The sequence below is a fragment of the Mycteria americana genome, chromosome 1, assembly GCF_035582795.1.
Source record: "Mycteria americana isolate JAX WOST 10 ecotype Jacksonville Zoo and Gardens chromosome 1, USCA_MyAme_1.0, whole genome shotgun sequence".
Classification (NCBI taxonomy): Eukaryota; Metazoa; Chordata; class Aves; order Ciconiiformes; family Ciconiidae; genus Mycteria; species Mycteria americana.
In genome coordinates, this window is record NC_134365.1 from 211,428,470 (window position 1) to 211,452,906 (window position 24,437).

Consider the following 24,437-nt stretch of genomic DNA (forward strand, 5'->3'; position numbering starts at 1 on the left):
ACAGTGAGAATTTAGAAAATAAGTCATGTGCAAACACCTACACTGGAGACATCCCAAATTAGGCATGATAAATTCCAGTCTAGCTATCCAAAGTGAGATGTCTGAACTAGTAATCAAAGCTCTTTCTAAAGTCAATGAAAGGAGACCAGCACCTCCACAAAACAATTAATCTCACCCTTGGATGTGTGTTTATAACAGATGGAAGGAAACATATCTCCACTACAGGGAACCTTGAAGGTTAGTTTAGATTAGACACCAACAGTGGACTTTGTTCAAGGTTAGATGCAGACATGTGAGGGAAGTATCTCAGCTACCATTATAGTCAAACGGGCTTCTTTTGGTCTAGCATCATTTGAGATGATCTAGGCTATCTTGCCTGGTGTCCAGTTGCCACTCCAGATGATCACAGGTCATATGCCATAATTTCCAGCCTGTTGCAAATGTGTAAGGTGTGCTAAAGTGCATCAAATTACATTGGATGTGTATATTTAGGTAACTAAACGGAGCACAATGAAAATTCAATCCTCTCTAAAGGAAGAATATTACATAAAGTAAATGTGTAAGAAATCAACCATTTGTATTATGTTATCTACCATAACATCGACCACAGAAGATGAACAGAGTAAATACACTGTATTCCTAATCTCAATGTAAGTATGAAAAACCTGTGAGGAAAGGCTCTAAACTTAATATTTGCTTTTACACAAGCATTCTTCTCTCCAATTTACAAGTTTGACTTAAAGATACTACTACTGCCACCAGTAACATGCACTGAAATGTGGTTTGGCCTATGTGTGGAAAAGAGAGTATCTGCTTTACTCTCTTTGTTCAGATACAGGAGGGAGGAAAATATCACTCCACAACCTTGATGAGCTGCTGTGCCCATAGACAAGTACCATCACTACATCTTCTAAGAACTGAATCCTGACCTTGTATAAAGAATGCAAAACTGCCACTGAAGTAAAAAACCACCTTATTCGTATGTCTGGGAGCAGAATTCAGCTCTCAGAACTAAACCAGCTTGCACTCATCTGCTGCTTTATTTCTGAAATGCATTTTCAATTGATATCTTGTATAAATCATGAATTGAGAGCAATGTGCTTTACCAAGAAGACAGTATTCCAGTCACAAAGTGCCATCCAAATAGAAAGCCCCCAGAAGTAAGCAAGAATGACCAGAACATTACAACTATATTCTTGGAGTTGTCCATGACAGACTCTTGCAGTGACTATTACACATTTACAAGGTATCAGTTTTCATTTGGTCATTGTTGTTTAAAGCAGGAGAAGGCTTGCTCTTCTGACCATCAGTTCCTCCTTTGGATGTGTCCTGGAAGAAAAGCCTTGGCATCCACAGCGACATCAAAATTCGTTTGTATTCATTCCGAAAATTCTGGTTAAGAAGTCCATATATTATTGCATTAAGGCAGCTGTTGAAATAGGCCATGAAGTAGCTTATAATGAATAACCATTCAGGAACTTTTGGTGCCATTTCCATAGGATCGATGGCTACAGCCAGTCCAATGAAGTTTAGAGGTGCCCAGCAAAAGGCAAAAATCACAAAAACCACAAACATGGTAAGAAAGTTTCTGAAGTCACTTGGCTTCAGTCTTAGTTTTGTTTCTGACTTGACTCGTCTTCTAACTTGAAGCACTAAAACCCAAATTCGAAGGTAGCAGAAGGTCACAATGGTAATTGGGACAATGAAGTGAATTACCACAACAGCTATCGTATAGTAGGAGCTTGCAGTCTGAACAAATGTGCATGAATAGATGCGTGGATCATACTTTAAAGAGCCAACAAAAAAATTTGGCACAGTTGCAATTACTGTTAATACCCAGACTAAGGAGACGTACAGCATTGTGTTCCAGCAGCTGTACACTTTGTCATAGGCAAAACTATGACATATATAGCAATATCGGTTTATTGCAATTGCAGTGATGTTGAAAATAGAGCCTATTACACTTAGTCCCATCACAAAGCCACTCACTTTACAGTGCATTTCACCCAAAGTCCATCCATTGTGGAAAATAGCTAAGAGCACCAGTGGGTATGGATACAAGGCCACCACCAGATCAGCCAAAGCCAGGCTCACCACAAATGCATTACCTGGGGAAAAAGAAAAATGCATAAACATAAGTCTGAAAGCAAGCATAGTTGTGAACAAGAAGAAAATATGATACATTATTTTAAATATCTGCAATGCTAAATTTTTGATCATGTCAGCAAGCTGCAGGTATATAGGACCAATAGGTCTGTATTGAAAATAATTTTACAATTCAACTTAGAACACCATGGAAATACCTGCAGCAACATGATGTTTCAAATCTGTTGGTGACTTGATTATATCCTCCTTTCTGTTTTAATATTTAATAAACATAATCATCAGCAAGCCATTACATAAGCATGTGTTGAGTTGTTTCAGTGTAGCTAACTCCACAGCTGGATGGAAAAAGGAGAAAAAGAAGTCTAAGTTGTGCCAGGTAGGCAGGCTATTATGCCATTCTAACCTATCACTGGAATACAACAGGCCTAACAGGTATCAAGGGAAGCAATATGCAGGTCTGTAGGGATTAGAAGGATGTGTTGGTTTATGTCTAAATTGCTACATGATAGTCTGTAGTATAGATATTTTCTGCATGAATGGCCTATCCATGCTGCAGTTATTTTCCCATTGGATTGACAAAGAAAGAGTGAATTGCCTTCACCACCCTCTGTTGAAAGGCATATTTAATTATACAAAGGGACAATGCATGAATGCAAGAGAAAGTATTCAAATTAGGAAAAATTTCTTCACCAAAAGGGTTGTCAAGCACTGGAACAGGCTGCCCAGGGAAGTGGTGGAGTCACCATCCCTGGAGGTGTTTAAAAGACGTGTAGATGTAGCACTTAGGGACATGGTTTAGTGGTGGACTTGGCAGTGCTAGGTTAATGGTTGGACTTGATGATCTTAAAGGTCTTTTTCAACCTAAACGATTCTATGATTCTATGAAATTCATGGGAGTAGCCTTTAGATCCTTTTCTGCTGATGGTATTTAAAGAAGTTTTAATGATATGGTTGAGACTTACTGTCTCTCTTTAAACAGTGTCCTTTTCATCAGTTTGAAATTCCTGGACATTGTATCTAAGGATACTTTAATAAAATAGTGAGATAGTAAACCATATTCCTGAAAAATGAGATTCTTACCATGGTCAGTAATGCCTTCCTTGCTTTTTAAGAAAAATGTGAATTAACTCCCTCCGAACTCCCCAGGAGACAGAAAACAGAGGTAATAATTCAAGTTCTTGGCATTTAGGTAGCATAAAACACATTTCTGGTTTGCATACTCACTTTTTTGCTTTAAGTCCTTCACAGCATGAACAAATGTGCAAAAGACCCAAGTAGCTTTTAAAATTGTGTGTAGAACATAATTATTTTTTTAAAATATGTTGTGAAAAAGGCAAACGTAATTTTCAGATGCATAACCAGAACTCTCTGAAAACACATAAAGTAATTTTTCTGTCATGCTGAGGATTGCTAAGAGATTAGAAAAATGTCTGCAGTTTGGGACTTCACAATTCAAGAAGGAATTAAACCCTAATTAGAGCTAATCTGGAGTAAAACAAATATCTACTAGTTTTATGATCTGTGAGGAAAGATTGAACAAACTAGGGAAAGGATTGAGGGGGACATGATAACCTCAAATAAGTGAAGCAGGAAGGATATAATTCATTCCCATGACTATGGTGAACACAAGCTTCAGTCACAACACAGAAGTTTCAGATTAGACATTGAGAAAAATGTTTTAATGGCAAGAAGAAGGAAGTGCTGGAACATCTTGTTTTGAGTCTGCCATTGAAGGTGAAAGAAAAAGCTAAAGGAACATTTGTCAGTACTGGCCTAGATACAGCTGATCTCCGTTTTGAGCATAGGAAGCATGACATGACTTTGAAGGCCTTTTCTGGACTTATGATAAATAGGATAAAAGACAAGACTAACAAAGGAGCAGGGGCATCTTTATCAGAATGTATTTACATCATGGCAACAAGAATTTCTCTTACGTTTTTTCATCACTGTATCTGACATTAGAAGATAGGGAAGTCAGAAAAAGAAAGAAAAAGTGCTTCTTTCTGTTTTAGAATGTTTTTGGAGAAAGAGAGAGTTTAGTCTAGGGTGTGTGTTAAAATCAATCTAATCTCTAAGGCCTCCCAGCATCAGTTTATACCTAAAATGTAATTTTAGGTATATTTAATTTTGTATGTAATTTTATTTATTTTACATTTATTTAAAAATAAATGTAATTTTATAATGTTCAGTTAAAATCAAGTGGGCATTCAGCTCTTTCAATCATATTTGGAAATTTACTGTAAAGTACATTTGGCAAGAGAATTTCAAAATTGTGTGTGTAATTTAGGACTTCTTGAAAATTCCAGCTGCAATGAATAAAGACAGTTAGCAATGAACTCGTCAAAAACATAATATACCACCTTACAACATAGAAGAAAAATGGTGCAATATTTTAGTAGCAGTAGCTACTAAAAGCCAAATATCTAGCCAGGGACTCAAAAAGATACATATCTGCAACTTTTTAAACATTGATAGTTGGGTTTATAGAAAAGAAAATAAGTTCTGACATTGACTTTGGGTGCAATGGAACTAGATTGATATTTCATGAAGCATTCCTGCATTTTGGTTTTGTTACCCCAATTAAGAGGAAAAAGGGAACTTTCACACCTCTTTGCAATCTTGATATGGCTTAGTATTGTAGGAATTTAATCACAGAACAAGCTTTTTGGTAAGGTCAGGACTTCTAAGTCCTTCTAAGCATCTGCCTTCTGAAAAGACAATTGAGTTCTAAGTTGCTTCTACCAAAACCAGAAGCAATTGCAATCACCAACTATTTTTTAAAAGTTTTGCTTCTTTCTTTGGTTTCAAACTGGCTAAAATGATTAATTATATATCATGGTGTTTTAATTTTTTATCGGATGATGTTTTGGTTGTTACACACTTGTTTAACAAGTTGTTATACATTGCATACAGACATCACCCTCTTAGCTCTATTTCCCCCTGGCTACAGTCATGTTCGTCCTTGTGTACTCTTCTTCTGCATCCATTACTCTTGTCTTCTTTAGCATACAAAGGCCTAGCTTCAAGACAGGAAAATTGTTTCTACACAGCCTATTGTACAGACTGTTGCATTTTTCTCTGTCCCCTCCTCTCCTACTGTAGAACTCGGGTCGCTGTGTAGCAACAAATGTAAGGAGTAGGGACAGGCAAGGCAGAAAGTGAATGAATATGACAGAACCACAGAATCGTATAGGTTGGAAAAGACCTTTAAGATCATCGAGTCCAACCGTAAACCTAACACTGCCAAGACCACCACTATACCATGTCCCTAAGCACCTCATCCAAACGTCTTTTAAATACCTCCAGGGATGGTGACTCCACCACTTCCCTGGGCAGCCTGTTCCAATGCTTGATAACCCTTTCAGTGAAGAAAAATTTCCTAATATCCAGTCTAAACCTCCCCTGGCACAACTTGAGGCCATTTCCTCTCGTCCTATCACTTGTTACCTGGGAGAAGAGACCAACACCCACCTCTCTACAACCTCCGTTCAGGTAGTTGTAGAGAGCAATAAGGTCTCCCCTCAGCCTCCTTTTCTCCAGGCTAAACAACCCCAGTTCCCTCAGCCACTCCTCATCAGACTTGTGCTCCAGACCCTTCACCAGCTTCGTTGCCCTTCTCTGGACACACTCCAGCACCTCAATGTCTCTCTTGTAGTGGGGGGCCCAAAACTGAACACAGGATTCGAGGTGCGGCCTCACCAGCGCCGAGTACAGGGGCACCATCACTGCCCTACTCCTGCTGGCCATGCTATTTTTGATACAAGCCAGGATGCCATTGGCTTTCTTGGCCGCCTGGGCACACTGCTGGCTCATATTCAGGCGGCTGTCAACAAACACCCCCAGGTCCTTCTCTGCCAGGCAGCTTTCCAGCCACTCTTCCCCAAGCCTGTAGCGTTGCATGGGGTTGCTGTGGCCCAAGTGCAGGACCTTGCACTTGGCCTTGTTGAACCTCATACAATTGACCTCGGCCCATTGATCCAGCCTGTCCAGGTCCCTCTGCAGAGCCTTCCTACCCTCAAGCAGATCAACACTCCCACACAACTTGGTGTCATCTGCAAACTTACTGAGGGTGCACTTGGTCCATATTTGATCACTCGATTGAATATGACTATAATGTATTGGCAGATTTTTTTAAATACCAAGGATTGATGACTCAGGATGGTTATTTTATTCTTCCATTTCCATGTCCTATCCTTAAGGGAAAACTCAGAGTTACTCTTGCAGTTTTCTTACTTCATTATGTATTCAGTTGAAATGTAAGTGGGAAAGCTCTTTGTTTGGGCTTAAGGCTTAAAAACCCCTCTAAATAATCAGTACTGTTTATAATTAAATAGCCTTTTATACTGGCTGAGAATGGTAAGAACTAGAGTTTTTCTATGATATCGCTCTGACAACTACCTGTAGGTATTTATCTGTACTAAAGGAAAAGGAGAAAGATCTTGACTTCATTGAAGTAAATAAGAGTTCTATCATTCTATAAAATGCAGCCAATGATTCCTCTGCAGAGTTCACAGTAATAGACATCTTCAGGAAGAAGTTAGACTACAGACTGTTTGTCCATACACACTAGGCATTTCTCTAGTGCTAGCTTCCTCTACCAGACTCAAAATGAACTTAAAAAAGAGAGTTCTGGAAGGCTTCTGATAGCTTTCTTGCTGTGGTTCATGTATAAAGACAGCATCTGGGCTCAGTTTCTAAACAGCCTTATAGTCAAAGACACAAGATATTACTTCAGGGATGCATGGTGTCATCCATTCTGTAAGTTACTTTTATGCAAAAAATAAGCATACAAAATGCTTTTTGCTCTAGTTTTTAAAATGTTCACAAAATACACACGGTGAGTCTAATCTTTTAGTTCTTTTCTGTAAGTCATTAATGGAAAAAAAAATTTACAGTCTCAATCATAATTCCAAATTTCTGCAAGTGATATGCCATTTGCATACAAAATCCTTCCTCAGCTGTGACATCACCTCTCTCTAATAAATGTAACCTTGATCTTGATATTAGGCTTAGTATGGAAGTTGCTGGTGGCCTATAATTTTTGTTTCTGACTACCAGCAATTTGTGGAAACAAAATGTTATTTTTACATTTTTAATCTTACTGTTATTGTCTTTAATTATATTAAATGAAATGAAATGAAATGAAATTATATTATATTGGTGTAAATTATCTGCCTTTTAGGCCTCTTTAATGACTGTGGAAGTTAATGGGAGAATTGTGATAGACTTATTTAGGAGACATTAATCAAATACATAATCATAGACATATAAAGGAGACATTAATCAGATACAATAAAGACCTTTCATTAACAAGAATATGAAATACTGAAAGTATTTGGTCCATATAACAGGAGCAACAACAATGAAAAAAATGAAGCACTCGAATTATATTTGGATGTAAAAGAACAAAAATCAAATCTTAAACCCTTTCATAGTTCCTACAACTTTTAAAAGAGCAGATCTTACCTTCAGACAAAGAGAAATAGCAGTGCGTTAATCCCAAGGCATGTTAGCCAAGATTCACTACAGCAGGTGGCTTATTGGATCTATTGTTTGAGTCTAGACCAACATGGAGATTGAAGAGGCATCTGTATCGGCTCAAAGAAAGCAATCAGTCCTTCAGTCAAGAAGACTGTCTCTCTTTAATCTCCCCTTGTCTATAATTACTAATTAGTAACAGAAATTATGCAGCTCTGATGAAGTATTGTCTTGAGCTTTCTTGTGCAACATCACCTTTTAAGAACCTGGTTTAAATATAATTTCCAGGCTCCAGACCCTACTGAATCCTCATTAAAGTGAGTCTCAAGGTCTGGACCAGATAAAACAGGAGCATACTCAACTAAGAGCAAATTGCTATAAAATTGACTTCACATGTTTATGTCTCCACTCCTGGTTGTATAAGAATAGCCCTGATACTGAAACTAAGGACCAATCTGCTCAGCCAAACCATTTAAGCAGCAGATTATTCTAAGTGTCAGCCTGAGTGTAAACCTGAGCAAGGTGTGAGCAGTTTTCCAGCTCAGAGTTCAAGATTTTGGCAAAACAGACGATCACTGTGATGGAACTGTGTAGCTGGTCCCACTCCTGGAGCTTCTTCATTGTATGTATGTCCATGTCCACATGCAAACTTATTACTTATTCAGCTGATTATCATTCCTAAAATTTGAGTTAGTTTTGGCATATTTTATGGAAGAATTACATAACAAGATAGAAAGTTATGCTTTCAGAGCCAGGACTTCTGCTAAACTTCCAGGTGGTGGCTTTTAAATGGAAGCCCTGGTCACCTTATTGCTGGTTCTTGATGCTGCCAGTGACACATTTTCTGACCTATCATATTTTCCACTGGGCTTCAGTTCCTGTAACTCTTGCAGCTCATTTCAGGCTTCGTTGTGGGGGCTCTTCTTAAGGTTTGCTCTTTAATGTGGAAAGAAAAACATGACTCTGGAGGGACTGAAGAACTGGCACCAAGTAGGCAGGCAGAACTAAGGACTGGGTACGTTTTTGTTTCTCGTTCTGGAGTGGCTCAGCGAATATGGCTCAAATGGCATGCAGGGAGATGTTAGGTACTCCTGGAGAAAGGCTGATGCTTCTTACTTCCTCACTACTAATTTTTGTCTCTAGTTTTGACTTCTTTGATTAGTATTTTTTACAGTATTTAAACTCTTGTAGTTACTGATTTTGTGTTTAAATAGGTAACTTTTAAATCTGTTTAAAATCACCTGTGTCAACTCTTTTTTTTCTCACAATCCATCAGAAAAAAAACCCCAAACCTGCTAGCCTAATTCAGATGAAAATTCATTCATGTCAGCAGGAATGAAGCCACCAGAAGTGGACACCAGCAGCAGGTGGAGCAGAGAATTAAGTCTTTCACACACTGACATTTGAATTCCCTGTGACACTACAAGCCAATACCTAGCGTAATCTTTGATTTACTGAGACATGTTAATCTAGTATAATGTTCAACAGTGTGTTAGTAACAGAAGGTTTAACATAATGCTCCAAACAAGTGCCAGATGGGTTTTTGTTTTCTTTGAATATGACAGTTTAAAAGTGGTGATACGCTCCTTTGTAATTATGTTTCATGATTTCCAATATTAGTGGGATATACTGCAGACTTTGATGAAATGGAAAGGGATGGGCAATGTATTTTCACTAGAACCACAGTGTTTGAGAGACTTTAGCAAAAAATATAACATAGACAATGAATCAAGGCTGGTCTTTGATCTATGGAATGTTCAGGTAATTTCTTTTTAGGAAATGTATGTTCTATGAAACTGTTTAAAATATTTGGTGAGTATAATTACCCTATGATACATAAAAGGAAAATTATCTACCATCACTGGGAGTAGAATCATAGAATTATTTAGGTTGGAACGGACCTTTAAGATCATTGAGTCCAACCATAAACCTTGCACTGCCGGGTCCACCACTAAACCATGTCCCTAAGCACCACATCTACACATCTTTTAAATACCTCCAGGGTGGTGACTCCACCACTTCCCTGGGCAGCCTGTTCCAATGCTTGACAACCCTTTCCGTGAAGAATTTTTTCCTAATATCCAATGTAAACCTCCACTGGCACAACTTGAGGCCATTTCCTCTTGTCCTATCGCTTGTTACTTGGAGAAGAGACCGACCCCCACCTCTCTACAACCTCCTTTCAAGTAGTTGTAGAGAGCGATAAGGTCTCCCCTCAGCCTCCTTTCCTCCAGACTAAACAACCCCAGCTCCCTCAGCCACTCCTCATCAGACTTGTGCTCTAGACCCTTCACCAGCTTCGTTGCCCTTCTCTGGACACACCTCAGCACCTCCATGTCTTTCCTGTAGTGAGGGGCCCAAAACTGAACACAGGATTCGAGGTGCGGCCTCACCAGTGCTGAGTACAGGGGGATGATCACTGCCCTAGACCTGCTGGCCACGCTATATCTGATACAAGCCAGGATGCTGTTGGCCTTCTTGGCCACCTGGGCACACTGCTGGCTCACATTCAGCTGGCTGTCGACCAAGACCACCCTTTTCCTCCAGGCAGCTTTCCAGCCACTCTTCCCCAAGCCTGTAGCGTTGCATGGGATTGCTGTGGCCCAAGTGCAGGACCCAGCATTTGGCCTTGTTGAACCTCATACAATTGACCTCGGCCCATCGATCCAGCCTGTCCAGATCCCTCTGTAGAGCCTTCCTACCCTCAAGCAGATCAACACTCCCACACAACTTGGTGTCATCTGTAAACTTACGGAGGGTGCACTTGATCCCCTCATCCAGATCATTGATAAAGATGTTAAACAGGACTGGCCCCAATACTGAGCCCTGGGGACCATTGTGACCGGCCGCCAATTGGATTTAACTCCATTCACCACAACTCTTTGGGCCTGGCCATCCAGCCAGTTTTTTACCCAGTGAAATGTATGCTTGTCCAGGCCATGAGCAGCCAGATTCTCCAGGAGAATGCTGTGGGAAACAGTGTCAAAGGCTTTACTAAAGTCTAGGTAGACAACATCCACAGCCTTTCCCTCCTCCACTGAGCTGGTCACCTTGTCATAGAAGGAGATCAGGTTGGTCAAGCAGGACCTGCCTTTCATAAACCCATGCTGGCCGGGCCTGATCGCCTGGTTGTCCTGTACATGCCATGTGATGGCACTCCAGATGATCTGCTCCATAACCTTCCCCGGCACCGAGGTCAGACTGACAGGTCTGTAGTTCCCCGGGTCCTCCTTCCAGCCTTTCTTGTAGATGGGCTTCACATTTGCTAACCTCCAGTCAACTGGGACTTCCCTGGTTAGCCAGAACTGCTGGTAAATGATGGAAAGTAGCTTGGTGAGCACATCTGCCAGCTCCTTCAGTACCCTTGGGTGGATCCCATCTGGTCCCATAGACTTTTGTGTGTTTGAGTGGTATAGCAGGTCACTAACCATTTCCCCTTGGACTAAGGGGGCTTCATTCTGTTCCTTGTCCTTGTCTTCCAGCTCAGGGGGCTCGGTACCTGGCGAACAACTGATCTTACTATTAAAGACTGAGGCAAAGAAAGCATTAAGTACCTCAGCCTTTTCCTCATCCTTTGTCACTATGTTTCCCCCTGCATCCAATAAAGGATCGAGATTCTCCTTAGCCCTCCTTTTGTTGCTAATGTATTTATAGAAACATTTTAAATTGTCTTTTACAGCAGTAGCCAGATTAAGTTCTAGCTGGGCTTTGACCCTTCTAATTTTCTCCCTGCATAACCTCATTATGTCCTTGTAGTCCTCCTGAGTGGCCTGCCCCTTCTTCCAAGGGTCATAGATTCTCTTTTTTTCCCTGAGTTCCAGCCAAAGCTCTCTGTTCAGCCAGGCCAGTCTTCTTCCCCTCCATCGTGTCTTTCAGCACATGGGGATGGCCTGCTCCTGCACGCTTAAGATTTCCTTCTTGAAGAATGTCCAGCCTTCCTGGCAAGGAAGCCCTTGAGGACAGTACTATATGCAGAGCAGAAGGGGAGTATTTACTGTGACAGTTATCCTTTTATTGTGCAGCTACCCAAAGGCTTTGAGAGAACTTTCTGTTCAGAAGAAATCCAGGCCTAGACACCCTGAAAGTTAGACACCTGTGTTTTCACAGAAAAGTCTCAAATTCTGACTAAATAGGGTTTAAACCTTAGTCATCCACTTTCTGGATGAAAGCACTATGCTGTTATGTAGAAGATGAGAAGAGGAACTTTTTGTTTTAAGATGAAACAATACAAACACCCCACTCTGGGATAGTTTAGTGGAGAATGCTCTGTACACCCCTTTTTCAAGCTGTGCTGCAATGAAAAGAATGCAGGATTCACCAGAATAGAAGCTCAGCATGTAAAAAGGAGCTTGAGATTGTGGCTTAGTGACTTGCAGACTGCTGGACTGGGACAGACTTGTGTTCTTGGCCCTACATCTGCAACTATGAGTTGGTGCTAGAAACTACATTTGCAGGAGCTGAATTTTAGGCTTATAAGCCGCAGCTCTCAGGTATCAACATAGTCTTGCTGAAAAGAGGCACCTAAGTTGCACTGTTGATTAATATGTTTCTGAGATCATGATTTTGGTGTGCTTGGCAGCTAGGTATGAATATAATCCAGTGAGCAAACCCTCCGTTTTTACTGTGTGCTCAGGCTTCTTCGCCCTGTGGTTAAATATGGGAGCACCGGTACTTGAGGTGAGTTTGCTGCCATGAGTTTCATAATAGATTGCAGGTGCAAAAAAATATTTCTAGTGCTGTGCTGTTAAAAACTTAGTAAAGTCTTGAGATTTCTAACCCCTAGGTGTACAATTTTGCTCGCCTGGGGCTTGCTCTGGTGCGAGTAGGGACAGTGGTGACTCTCTATTGCCACCTAGTGCACCAGCCACAACAGAGACAATACATCGCACCATATAGCAGGGCAGAAGGCAAAAGCAAGTGGTTGGTTCTTCCAGAGCAGAAGTCTGATCGTTAATCAGATAGTACGTTTATGGGGTGATAAATACTTTTCTGGGCTTCTGAGACTGCAGGAACTTTCCTGGTACTGGGTGTTTTCAGAGAGAAAAGGGGAAGCAGAAGAGGTGAGACAGGCTCTTCTAGAGAATTCACTATTGCCTAGTGGTTAGGACACTTCCATGGTAGAAGAGCCTTTCTTTGAAAAAGGACTTGAGCCTGTGTGTCCCATAGTCCCAAGAGAGTGCCCTACTCACCAGCCCTGCTGCTCTTCTGGGGTTAGCCTGCTTGTCTCTTTTTAGGTTATGTTCAAGAATTTCACCCTAGAACCAGAACACACAGGTTATCACTTACTTTGTAGAGTGGTCTTCATCAGTATGTTTCAAAGCAAAAAAAAAACCCAAAAAACCCAAAACCTTTTCATAGAAGGGTTTTCCCAACAGGTGGGAAACAGAGATAGACAGGTGCAGGGACTCACCCAAGACAGATTAGGAAGAACACTCCAGGTTCATGAGCCTTGCTCTTCTCTATTAGATAATACCACCTGTATTAGGCACACTCTGTAAAAAATGACAGCACCTGTCCAGCTAACTGCTCCAAAATGACACCATAGTGGCATACTGGTGCTGAGGGATGGAGCAAATAGAAGAGCTAGAGCTATAAAATGAAGCTAGTCAAAATCAAAGCAAACAAAAGGGGGTGGTTGCTGCAATAGGTAGTAAACCTGTGGAACTCCTTAACAGATCTTGCAGATGCAAAAATTTTACCTGTATTCAAGGGAAGGCTGGAAAAGTACTTGAAAGAGACATCAGTTGAAGGTTACTAAACAAACATAACATACTAGGTTCAGGAAATCCTCTGAGCTGGAAGGAATCACAAGTTTAGAGAATGCAGGAGAAGTATCATATCGGGTTGCTCTGTTCTCTTTTTTTTCCTGAGTGCCTGCTTACATCTACAGTTAAAGACAGAGTATGAGGCTAGTTACGCCCTTGGTCTGTACCAACACAACTGCTTTTATGACGAGGACAGTAAGTTTCAGTGACACCATTCAGAAGCACAGCTCCTTCTCGGGCTCCCCTGTTGTGCTGATAGTGAGTGGTGCGATGTGACATGCTCATTCAGGTCCTTGCCAGCCACTCCTCTACACAATCAGCCGGGTTTTGTTGACAAAATGTTTGAAGGGGCAATAGCCATGTTTTGTGTGGCTAGTCACCTGCAACTGAGCTGTATTTTGCAGCAGGCTCAGGGGTGAAGATCCCTTACACCAATGCCCTCACACTGAAGTCAGGATCTTGCCTTCAGGGTAGTGTAGGATGGTGAAAGGTCCCTGTTGTTGCTGAGAGAATGCCTCTGTCTAGGGTACTATTGCTTTTCATGCAGGGAATGAAGCCAAGACATTGACTCTGAGTTCTTACCACTGTGGGCACCAGTGATGGCCCAGCTTCAAAACTGTTGCTGAGTTGCTGGGCACAATCACTGAATAACAACAAAAACAGCCTGTTTTTTTCACTAATCCATGAAAGAAGTTGAGTTTCTTGTATCTGTCAATATATATCAGTTTAATTTTCTTCACTTGAAGTAATCACAGCTGTTGATTGCTTCAACCAAGGAAGAATAGGAAACCTACATGAACAACTGCAAGTATGAAAACTCATTTACTGCTGACAAAGGGGCTAATATGAAAAGCTGTAAAACACAACAGGTACAATCTAGTGACATCCTATAAATAGCTAGGCAACCTATTGTTGTTAATAACGTATTTTTTTTCAGTCTCCCAACACTATATTGCATTTCATAGAAAAAAGTGAAATATGTAGCATTTTGTAGGATGTTATTTTCTTAAAAAAAAAACCAAAAAACTAAAACTTGATTCAGATCAACTATATAAGACTGGAGTGTAGAAGTGTCCTGGTTTCAGTTGAGATAGAGTTCATTTTCTTTATAGTGGCTGGTATGGGGCTATGTTTTGGATTTGTGCTGAAGACAGTGTTGATAATACAGAGATGTTTTAGTTGTTGCTGTACTAGTCAAGGACTTTTCAGCTTCCCGTGCTCTGCCAGGTGCAGAAGAAGCTGGGAGGGGACACAGCCAGGATAGTTGATCCAAACTGACCAAAGGGCTATTCCATACCATATGACGTCATGCGCAGTATAGAAAGCTGGGGAAGAAGGAGGAAGGGGGGACATTTGGAGTGATGGCATTTGTCTTCCCAAGTAACCATTACGCGTGATGGAGCCCTGCTTTCCCGGAGATGGCTGAACACCTGCCTGACCATGGGAAGTAGTGAATTAATTCCTTGCTTTGCTTGCGTGTGCGGCTTTTGCTTTCCCTATTAAACTGTTTTTATCTCAACCCTCAAGTTTTCTTACTTTTGCTCTTCCGATTCTCTCCCCCATCCCACCGAGGGGGAGTGAGCGAGCGGCTGCGTGGTGCTTAGCTGCCGGCTGGGGCTAAACCACGACAGTCCTTTTTGGCGCCCAACGTGGGGCACGAAGGGTTTGAGATAATGACAGATTTGATTGGAATGTGCCAGATATAATTTATAGCTGTTATTGCTGTTTAGCTATTAATCAGCAAGCTTCTGTGCTTGCCATAGGCTTGCTTGCCTTACTGTATGTTAGAGTCTAGGGCTCGTTAGTGGCTGCTTTTTTCTTTTGCTGCCTGCCGTGCTGCTGTACTGCTGATCACCTTACTCTGCTGTGCCTGGGAACATTTTGATAACAGCAATGGCCTTGCGCCTGGGCTGGCAGATGGCCAGGGCATCGCTGCTGTTTCTGTGCTGCTGTACTGGACAGGCTGGAACTCCGCTGTGAACTTGAGTCGAAGGGACTGTGACCTGTGGATGAATCCACGTGGGAGCAGGACACCCCGAAGCGTCTGTGCCCATGGATTAGCCCATGCCAGAGCAGGTACACCTCGAAGCACCTGTGGCTGGGGATGAAGTCCATGCTGCAGCAGGTACACCTCGAAGCACCTGTGGCTGTGGATAAAGTCCATGCTGCAGCAGGTATACCTCGAAGCATCTGTGGCTGTGGATAAAGTCCATGCTGCAGCAGGTACACCTCGAAGCATCTGTGGCTGTGGATGAAGTCCATGCTGCAGCAGGTACACCTTGAAGCATCAGTGGCTGTGCATGAGGCCATGTTGGAGCAAGTTTACTTCTGAAGGTACTACATTCTGTGGATAAGTCCAAGCTGGAGCAGGGGCAAGGGGAGGACTTCATTGCAATGTTAAACCTGATGGTCTGGTCCAAAGGGACCAGGGGTGGAGATTGTAATGGAAATACCTTTAAATTGTTGTATCCCGTGATTTGAGTTGCATGTTGTGGGAATTACTATAGCAGGAACCCCTTGTTGCTAGCCAGGCTAGGAGCAAGGGGAGGAGTTCATTGCAATGTTAAACCCTATAACCTGGCCCAAAAGGACCAGGGGTGGACATTGTAATAGATATACCTTTAAATTGTTGTAACCCATGATTTGAGTTGCATGTTATAGGAATTACTACAGCTGGAACCACCTGAACAAATGGAGGAGAAGCCTTACAAGAAGCAGTGCAAGTGCAGCAGTGACCTGACCTGAGCTGGCTTTGGTCCCCAATAACTCCAAGCAACACACCACCTCTCCTGTCCTGAGTAACAACCATAAGAGATGAAGCCCAAAGTCATGGACTAAATGAACTCAGTGGACATTTTGTGGACATTTATGGACATTTTACAGACATTTTACAGGGGTGGTCCATAGACTAAGGGAATGATATGTGTGTATTATATCAAAGGATGGGAAGGGTGATGGTGGGTAATGAGAATGTATTGAATAGTGTGAGACCTGAGCATGACGTAAATGGTATGGAATAAGGGGTGGATACTGTCCTGGTTTCAGTTGAGATAGAGTTCATTTTCTTTATAGTGGCTGGTATGGGGCTATGTTTTGGATTTGTGCTGAAGACAGTGTTGATAATACAGAGATGTTTTAGTTGTTGCTGTACTAGTCAAGGACTTTTCAGCTTCCCGTGCTCTGCCAGGTGCAGAAGAAGCTGGGAGGGGACACAGCCAGGATAGTTGATCCAAACTGACCAAAGGGCTATTCCATACCATATGACGTCATGCGCAGTATAGAAAGCTGGGGAAGAAGGAGGAAGGGGGGACATTTGGAGTGATGGCATTTGTCTTCCCAAGTAACCATTACGCGTGATGGAGCCCTGCTTTCCCGGAGATGGCTGAACACCTGCCTGACCATGGGAAGTAGTGAATTAATTCCTTGCTTTGCTTGCGTGTGCGGCTTTTGCTTTCCCTATTAAACTGTTTTTATCTCAACCCTCAAGTTTTCTTACTTTTGCTCTTCCGATTCTCTCCCCCATCCCACCGAGGGGGAGTGAGCGAGCGGCTGCGTGGTGCTTAGCTGCCGGCTGGGGCTAAACCACGACAAGAAGCAAAAAAAGTAAGGACATTTCACTGCTAAACACTCTGGACAAAACTTCATTATGATGGCAAAACTTTAATGTCCTGGCAGGCATTAATTTATATTGTGTGAAAGTCTAGCTCATCTTCTGTTACCTTCACTATTACCTTCTATTACCTTCATCTTTGCTACTGTCTTTAGCCTGAATTTGTATCAAAGGAAATTACCTTGGTTTTTTTTCTGTGTTACAGCAACAAAACAGCATTCAGGTCCTTAGAATAACTTATCTTTCACCTTCTTTTAGAAAGAAGGACAGGAAATTGAAGAATGAAAGTAATTTTTTGCAAACAAAACCCATGTTTTGTTTTGTTTTGCTAAGCTGGTTGGTTTGTGTTTTCTTTTTTTTTAATATTCACTAGCAGATTAGTTGAATAAAAAAAAAAAAAAAAACACAACAAAAACAAACCAAAACCAAACCCCAGAACATAAAAGAATTCTATTTTGAAATATAAGGCTCAAGATATTACAGAAGATATTCAAAATATCCAGCAGACATCAAGTGAATAAAATTGGGATTATTGCAGACTATGGGACCTACTCAGCACCAGTTAGCCAAGAGATTTGGTTAGCTACGATAAGGTGCATCTTGTAGCTTTGCCCTGTAGACCCATTTAAACAGAACAGAGCATTTTGACCAGTACATTTGGGATCTCCTCTTATGGAAAAGAAGATATGTGAGTGGTAATTTCCACAGTGATTTACTCAACTGGTCTGCAGGGCTCCAGATGAAGGACTCGCAGCATGTGATAGCTACACGACCAGAAACAAGTACATGCAAAGCATGTACATACAAAGTAGTTACAGCTGCAGAAAGAAATAAAATCTAAGCCCATTATTGCTGCTATGTACTTTTAGGGGTCTATGTGCTTTTAGGGATTCCTACGTTCAACTCCTAGACACAGTGGGGGATCCTAAGATAGTCTTGGAATTCTGTAAAATGGGATCTGATACACTGCAGTAAATATGGGAACATCTAATATGGGGAACACTTAGGTTGACAAGTTGTCAATGCTTCTAACTTTCTCTGGAGTCCCTTCATTATGAGCTTCTTTTCCCTTCTTGTTTCCTATTTCACCAAGGAAGAATATAGATGACACTTGATAAAAGTGGCCATTACAACCTTTCAGTGAGGAAAAGTCTTACCCTTTTTGTTCTGAGCTTTTGGAAGGCCTTATCACTGTACATGCATAGGGAGATGAATGTCTTCAGAAGCTGTTGTCAGTCTGTGCCATCTGCTTCTTTTGGAAACAAGGTCTTAAAGCAAAGTACACTGACATGATTCATCTTATAATGATACTCACAGGTTTGTAAACAGCATGTAAACAGATGAGTAAATAAAATGCTTTTGCAGAAAGTGATTGTGTGTTCCCTTCTAAAGTATTGGCTGGTTTGTGTTTCACCTCAATACAGACAAAGTGTGTAATAATAATTTCCTGAATTAAGGTCTTTTCTGAGAGCCAGTAGAAGCCTTGCAAGATGACTAGACAAAAACTCTGTTCTGGCTGCTCCTGTGAGTCATGATATCGGTGAGATAGTTAGATGAAGGGTGACAGGCATAGGCATATAACCACAGAATCATTTATGTTGGAATGGATCTCTGGAGGTCATTTAGACAACCCTCCCATTGAAGAGGGGTCAACTACAGCAGGTTGTTCAGGGCCGTGTCCAGTCAGGTTCTGACTGTCTCCAGCCATGGAGACTCAACAGCCTCTCTGGGTGACCTGTTCTAATAAGGAACAGGTATACAGGATATTTACTGTTTTCACTAGGGAACAGGGGGAAGATGCTGTTGATTTTGCACTAGATGAGGGCTCTACTTGATCTACTAAATAGCAGAGGGTATCTAAGATCGTACCTGCTTCTATATAGGTACAGAAAAGACATGGTCATTAACAGTGAGCTAGAGTTGCTTGGTCAGAAGAACAGGTCCAAGTGCAGATTAGAACATGCGGGGCTTTGTTTTGTTTATGTTTGTGTCTTCAGATTCCTTGTGGCAGCAGAATCTGAACAGTCTCTGACTGGACATAATGGTCTGAGACCAACAGAGAATCTGGACCAGCAAATATTTACAGACCTGGGGGGTGGAATGTGGAGTGTGGTGAGGGCTGCACAGAAAGAGGGAAAAGGCACCAGATTCTAGCAAAAATATTTTTGGAAACCAATTCCCACTGGTTTGAGCAAGGCCAGAATTTCCCTCCTTATCTAGGTACTCAAATACTAGGTTCAGCTCAGCCAGGCTGCAGAATCTTTTTCCACATATTACTTTGATGATCTTTGAGCACTGTGAACTGCAACTAGCCATTCAGACTGACTCCTTGTGGAAGTCCTAGCTGTGACCCAAGTGAGTGATCTGGTGGCCTGTGGTCCAGAAACAGCAGTGGGTGACTTCTGTCTGCATGAAGTACCAAGTCACACCTCTCTTACTGGGTGAATACACCTGCAAACTGGGACAAATCAATATCATTTTTACTAAATCAGGCTCAAATGGAAATCACTTTTCTCTATATTACATGAGAATGTTGTGTTTGAAGGTCGTGTACTTCACTATTTTGTTTGCTCTCCATAAACAGACCAGATATTCTTGCTTCATATTTAACCAGGAAGCTGACTGTATAGCAAGTTTTACAATCTTTATGGTCCTAGCCTACCAGGTGACTAAAGCGGATTACATTGTTTTGAGATTATCTAACTAAAGGCATAATTACAGGATCTCAAATTAGGCAATTTTTGCTCAACTTTGACACAACAAATATCCAGTGCTGAAATTAGACTCTGGATTGTGTAGTTAATGTTTCATACCTGGGACCATCATCATAGGTAAAATCTTTTAAACTATTTCAACCCGCTTACCAGTAGATCATTTTCTTCTAGGCAAATCACTATGGTTAAACCATCTTTTTACAAGGTCTGCTTCAACATCTGATTAACATTTTACACATTTTGCTTCTAATGACTGCAAAAGAAAGCATAAAAAAAGAAAGGAATATCGTGCTTAACATGAAAACTGATTCAGAAAACAATCTGTCGCCCATGGGGTCTAACCCCACCTTTGAATCTAATAATTATAATTATTTTTGCAGTCATTTTAGAGGTCTCACAGATAGACTTTGTGTCCCCAAGTAGAACTGCTCTATATTTCCACAGCACAACAGTCACTTTCTACCACTATATTTTAAGCCAGTAAATTACCTGGAATATGCCAATGTACTACCTGACTTTCGGCGGGTGACTTTGAATTTTAAATTTTCTTTCTATCATGACCTCTAACGTAACAAGACAAAGGCATATAAGGACACCAGTTCCCTATTAATCAAATAACTGTTGCATTATCTAAGAGTTAGGCCTTTCTATTTAACATAAAGTTCTTTCAATATAGCATTTTCTGTCCGGTGACTGTGCTGATGTAATTAAAAGTGTGAGAATATGTGCTGCTTTGTTTTCTCTTTTGGAAAACTATTTTTATGTTTCAGTTAAGAGTTGGACCTACTGATGCAGAAGATTCATGAGAGTTTACCTCCGAGCTGCTTTCAGTATCATTGTATCTGCAAATACAGAGTTCTGCCAACAAAAACTGTTCTCTTCCTATTACTTATCAAAAGGCTATTTCTTGCTCAACAGATGACATGCAACAAAAGGCACTAATACTACTGCAAACATATTTCCATCTTCACTTGCTTTTCTTATTTGGTCTTTTCCAAACTAGCAATAAAGGAGCAATAAGGGAATGGAAAAACAGTGGCAGTAAGAAATAAAAGGCCACATTAAAGGCATAGGAAATTTACCATCTTCAAACATATGTGCGCCGAAAAAAAAAAGCAAGCTTTTCAGAAATCAGGGATCTCAAAAGTCAAGATGAGTCAAAGCCTACCTATGTGTTGGTAAGCCAGTGCTGTTAATAGAGTTCTGCCCATTATGTCAAATGAAAATCTTTCCACCAGTACTTAGGTTAAAATACAAGTTTTTTACAGCAAATGATGATGTCATGCTGCAGCCTTACAGAATCACTATTTCACTGACTCTCTTGGGTTGGAAGGCACCTCTTGAGATCATCTAGTCCAACCCCTCCTGCTCAAGTAGGGCCAGTGAGAGCAGGTTGCCCACGACTGTGTCCAGTCGGGTTTTCAGTATCTCTAGAGGCGCAGACTCCATAACTCTCTGTGCAACCTGTTCCAGTGTTTAACCATCCACACAGTGAAAAAAGTTTCTTGTGTTCAGATGGAATTTCACGGGCTTTAATTTGTACCCATTACCTCTTGTCTTCTCAGTGGGTACTACTGAGAAGAGTCTGGCTGCTTCTTCTTCACTCCCTTCCACCAAGTATTTATACACATTGATAAGATCCCCCTGAGCCATCTCTTCTCCAGGCTGAACTGTCACAGCTCTCTCAGCTTCTCCTCATATGGGAGATGCTCCAAGCCCCTAGTCACCTTAGTGGCTCTGTAGTGGACTTTACTCCAGTAAGTCCATATCTTTCTTGCACTGGGGAGCCCAGAGCTGGACACAGCACTCCAGGTGTGGCCTTATCAGTGCTGAGGGGAAGGATCACCTTCCTTGGCTTGCTAGAAACACTCTGATGCACCCCAGGAGGCTGTTAGCCTTCTGTGCTGCAAGGGTGCATTGCTAGCTCATGATCAACTTGTTGTCCGCCAGGACCCCCAGGTCCTTTTCTGCCAAGCTGCTTTCCAGCTGGGTGTCCCCCAGCATATATCGGTGCCTGGGGTTGTTCCTTTCCAGGTACAGGACTTCGCACTTCCCTTTGTTGAACTTCATGAAGTTCCTGTCAGCCCATTTCTCCAGCCTGTCCCCGTCCCTCTGAATGGCAGCATGACCTTCTGGTGTATTAGCCACTCCTCCCAGTTTTGTATCATCTGTGAACTCACTGAGGGTACACTCTGCCGCATCATCCAGGTCATTAATGAAGAAGTTAAACAGTATTGGTCCCAGTACTGACTCCTGAGGCACGTTGCTAGTGGCTTGTCCTCCTACTGGACTTTGTGCCACTGGTCACAAGCCCCGGGGCCCAGTCATTCATCCAGTTTTCAATCTACCTCACTGTCCACTTATCTAACCCCTACTTTGTCAGCTAGCCTATAAGGATGTTACAGGAGACAGTGTCAAAAGCTTTACTAAAGTCAAGGTAAACAACATCCAGTGCTCTCCCCTCATCCACCAAGCTAATCACGTCATTGTAGAAGGCTATCAGGTTGGTTTAAGCATGATTTTCCATTTGTAAACCCACGGTGATTACTACCAATCACTTTCTTGTCCTTCGTGTTTTTGGAAATAATTTCCAGGATTAGTTACTCCATCAACTATTCATTACCTTATTAATGAATCAGAAGTGGTACCTTCTTATAGAATCCTGCAATTTTATTGACTGCTTGTCTTCCAACCATTAATTAAGTGTTGTGGTTTAGCTTCAGTTGGCAACTAAGCACCACACAGCCACTTGCTCACCCTCCCCCCCGCCGGTGGGATGGGGGAGAGAATTGGAAGAGCAAAAGTAAGAAAATTCATGGGCTGAGATAAGAACAGTTTAATAACTGGGAAAAAGGGGGGGGGGAAATGTATATAATAATAAATTGTAATGAAAAGGAAAACAACAAAAGAGAGAGAGAGGAACAAAAACTGGGGGGGGGGGGGGGAAGAAGCGATGCAACCACTCACCACCCACCGGCCAATGCCCAGCCCATCCCCGAGCAGCGATCGCTGCCCCCGGCCAACTCCTCCCAGCTTCTATACTGAGCATGATGTCATATGGTATGGAATAGCCCTTGGGCCAGTTTGGATCAATTATCTCGGCTCTGTCCCCTCCCAGCTTCTTGTGCACCTGGCAGAGCAGGGGAAGCTGAAAAGTCCTGGACCAGTGTAAACATTACTTAGCAACAACTAAAACATGAGTGTGTTATCAACATTATTGTAATCCTAAATCCAAAACACAGCACTATACCAGCTACTAGGAAGAAAATTAACTCTATCCCGGCTGAAACCAGGACATGAAGTCAAACTTTGCTTAGGTTATGATATAATTAATCTAAAAAGCAATAGCTGAGAATAAGACACTAATTGGAAACATGTCACATATTCTCATAAGCTGAGGCTACCCACAGGCCTGTAATCCTGTCTTGAAAATAAATTATACATGAAATTTCTGGAAGTGTTGTGGAAGGCATTTCAACTCTTCAAATAAGTTATTTTGGCCTCAGTGGTACTGGCAATGTTTGGGGGTAAAAGAAGGAATATATAGCTGCATCTCTTACGGTTTCCAAAGTACTTATCTCTCAGTCTTTTGCAGATGATTTTTATTTCCATTTCATGAATGAAGCACAGGGGATCTGAAAGAGCATAGCATTTTACTCGGAACAGAATGCATGATCAGCTTTGATGGAGCTTTGAATAGTATAGTTAGCTGGTTTAGTGTAGCTACCAGTTAGTTACCTGGTCAGTTACCTTGTTTAGTGTAGCTACCAGTGAAGTTACCAGTTTTATCTGGTAGTTAGCTACATAGTGTAGTTAGCTGGTTCCTGTAGGAAAGCTTTGGGAAAGATCATCTCTTTGCTTCAAAATGTACACAAGTATTCCTTGTGTAAAGTGATTCACATCTGCTTTTTGTGAATTCTAACTCTGTAGATAATGGAATTAAGCAATTTTGCACATAGGTGTAAAGTGGGGGCTGTTTCTGAACAGCTTGATGCCCGATAAGATCTTTGGCTTGTGAACACTTTGGGAAATCTGTTATTTTCATTTCATGCTTATGTAGGAGTAACGGCATACTGACTCTTTCTGCGTATCTCTGTATTCAGTACAGTGGGTAACACCCAACATTCTTAATAGCTCTTGGATACAAGAAGGATGCAGTCCTTAAGCCTGCACTCAGAATTGTTAACAGCCTCAATGAATGAGGCTAAAAATGCCCTCATCAACAAGTGGGTTCACTTCACAGCAGTACAGTAGCAGTTACTGTGTAGTTTACTACATCAGAAGGGGTTTGCTGAGGTGCTTATAAGAAAATAGAGGAATTAACTTTTACCTGAGAGGCTAAAAAGGATGGCCCTCTATTTTTAAAGGAAAACATGGAAGAAAGTACAAAGGTGTGTTAAAGTTGCATGCTGTCTTGAGTTTGCAGACCAGAAGGTTTGTCTGCGTGAAGATGGAAATTCCAGCTAAGGTGTTGTGTGAAACTTTTCCTCTGTAACAATCCGAAGATTACACCTTGTGCATTCCAGTGAGAAATGCTTGATTTCAAATGAGTATGCTGGAATGCTCAGTCTCTTGAATATAGATTCCCAAGAGTCTTAAGAACCATAAGTTGTAGTTCACAGAAAGGAGGGATGGGATAGCTCCCAGTTGGCACGTAGTGACTACACCACCTGCATGTCTTTACTTGTCTTGAAGTGAAGCAGCATGTTTTAACATAACATCCTTTTACTTGCCAGTAGAAAAGCTGAATAGAGTTGTCTACTT

General features: G+C 41.5%; 1 protein-coding gene across 1 annotated transcript in view; it reads right to left on the reverse strand.

The window, feature by feature from the left end:
• Positions 1-1,239: 1,239 nt before the first annotated feature.
• Positions 1,240-24,437, reverse strand: part of MTNR1B (melatonin receptor 1B) — a 35,075-nt gene continuing 11,877 nt past the window's right edge. The window contains exon 2 of the mRNA XM_075492025.1: positions 1,240-2,108. Coding sequence (XP_075348140.1) covers positions 1,240-2,108 — 869 coding nt within the window. The remainder of the gene's footprint in view (positions 2,109-24,437) is intronic.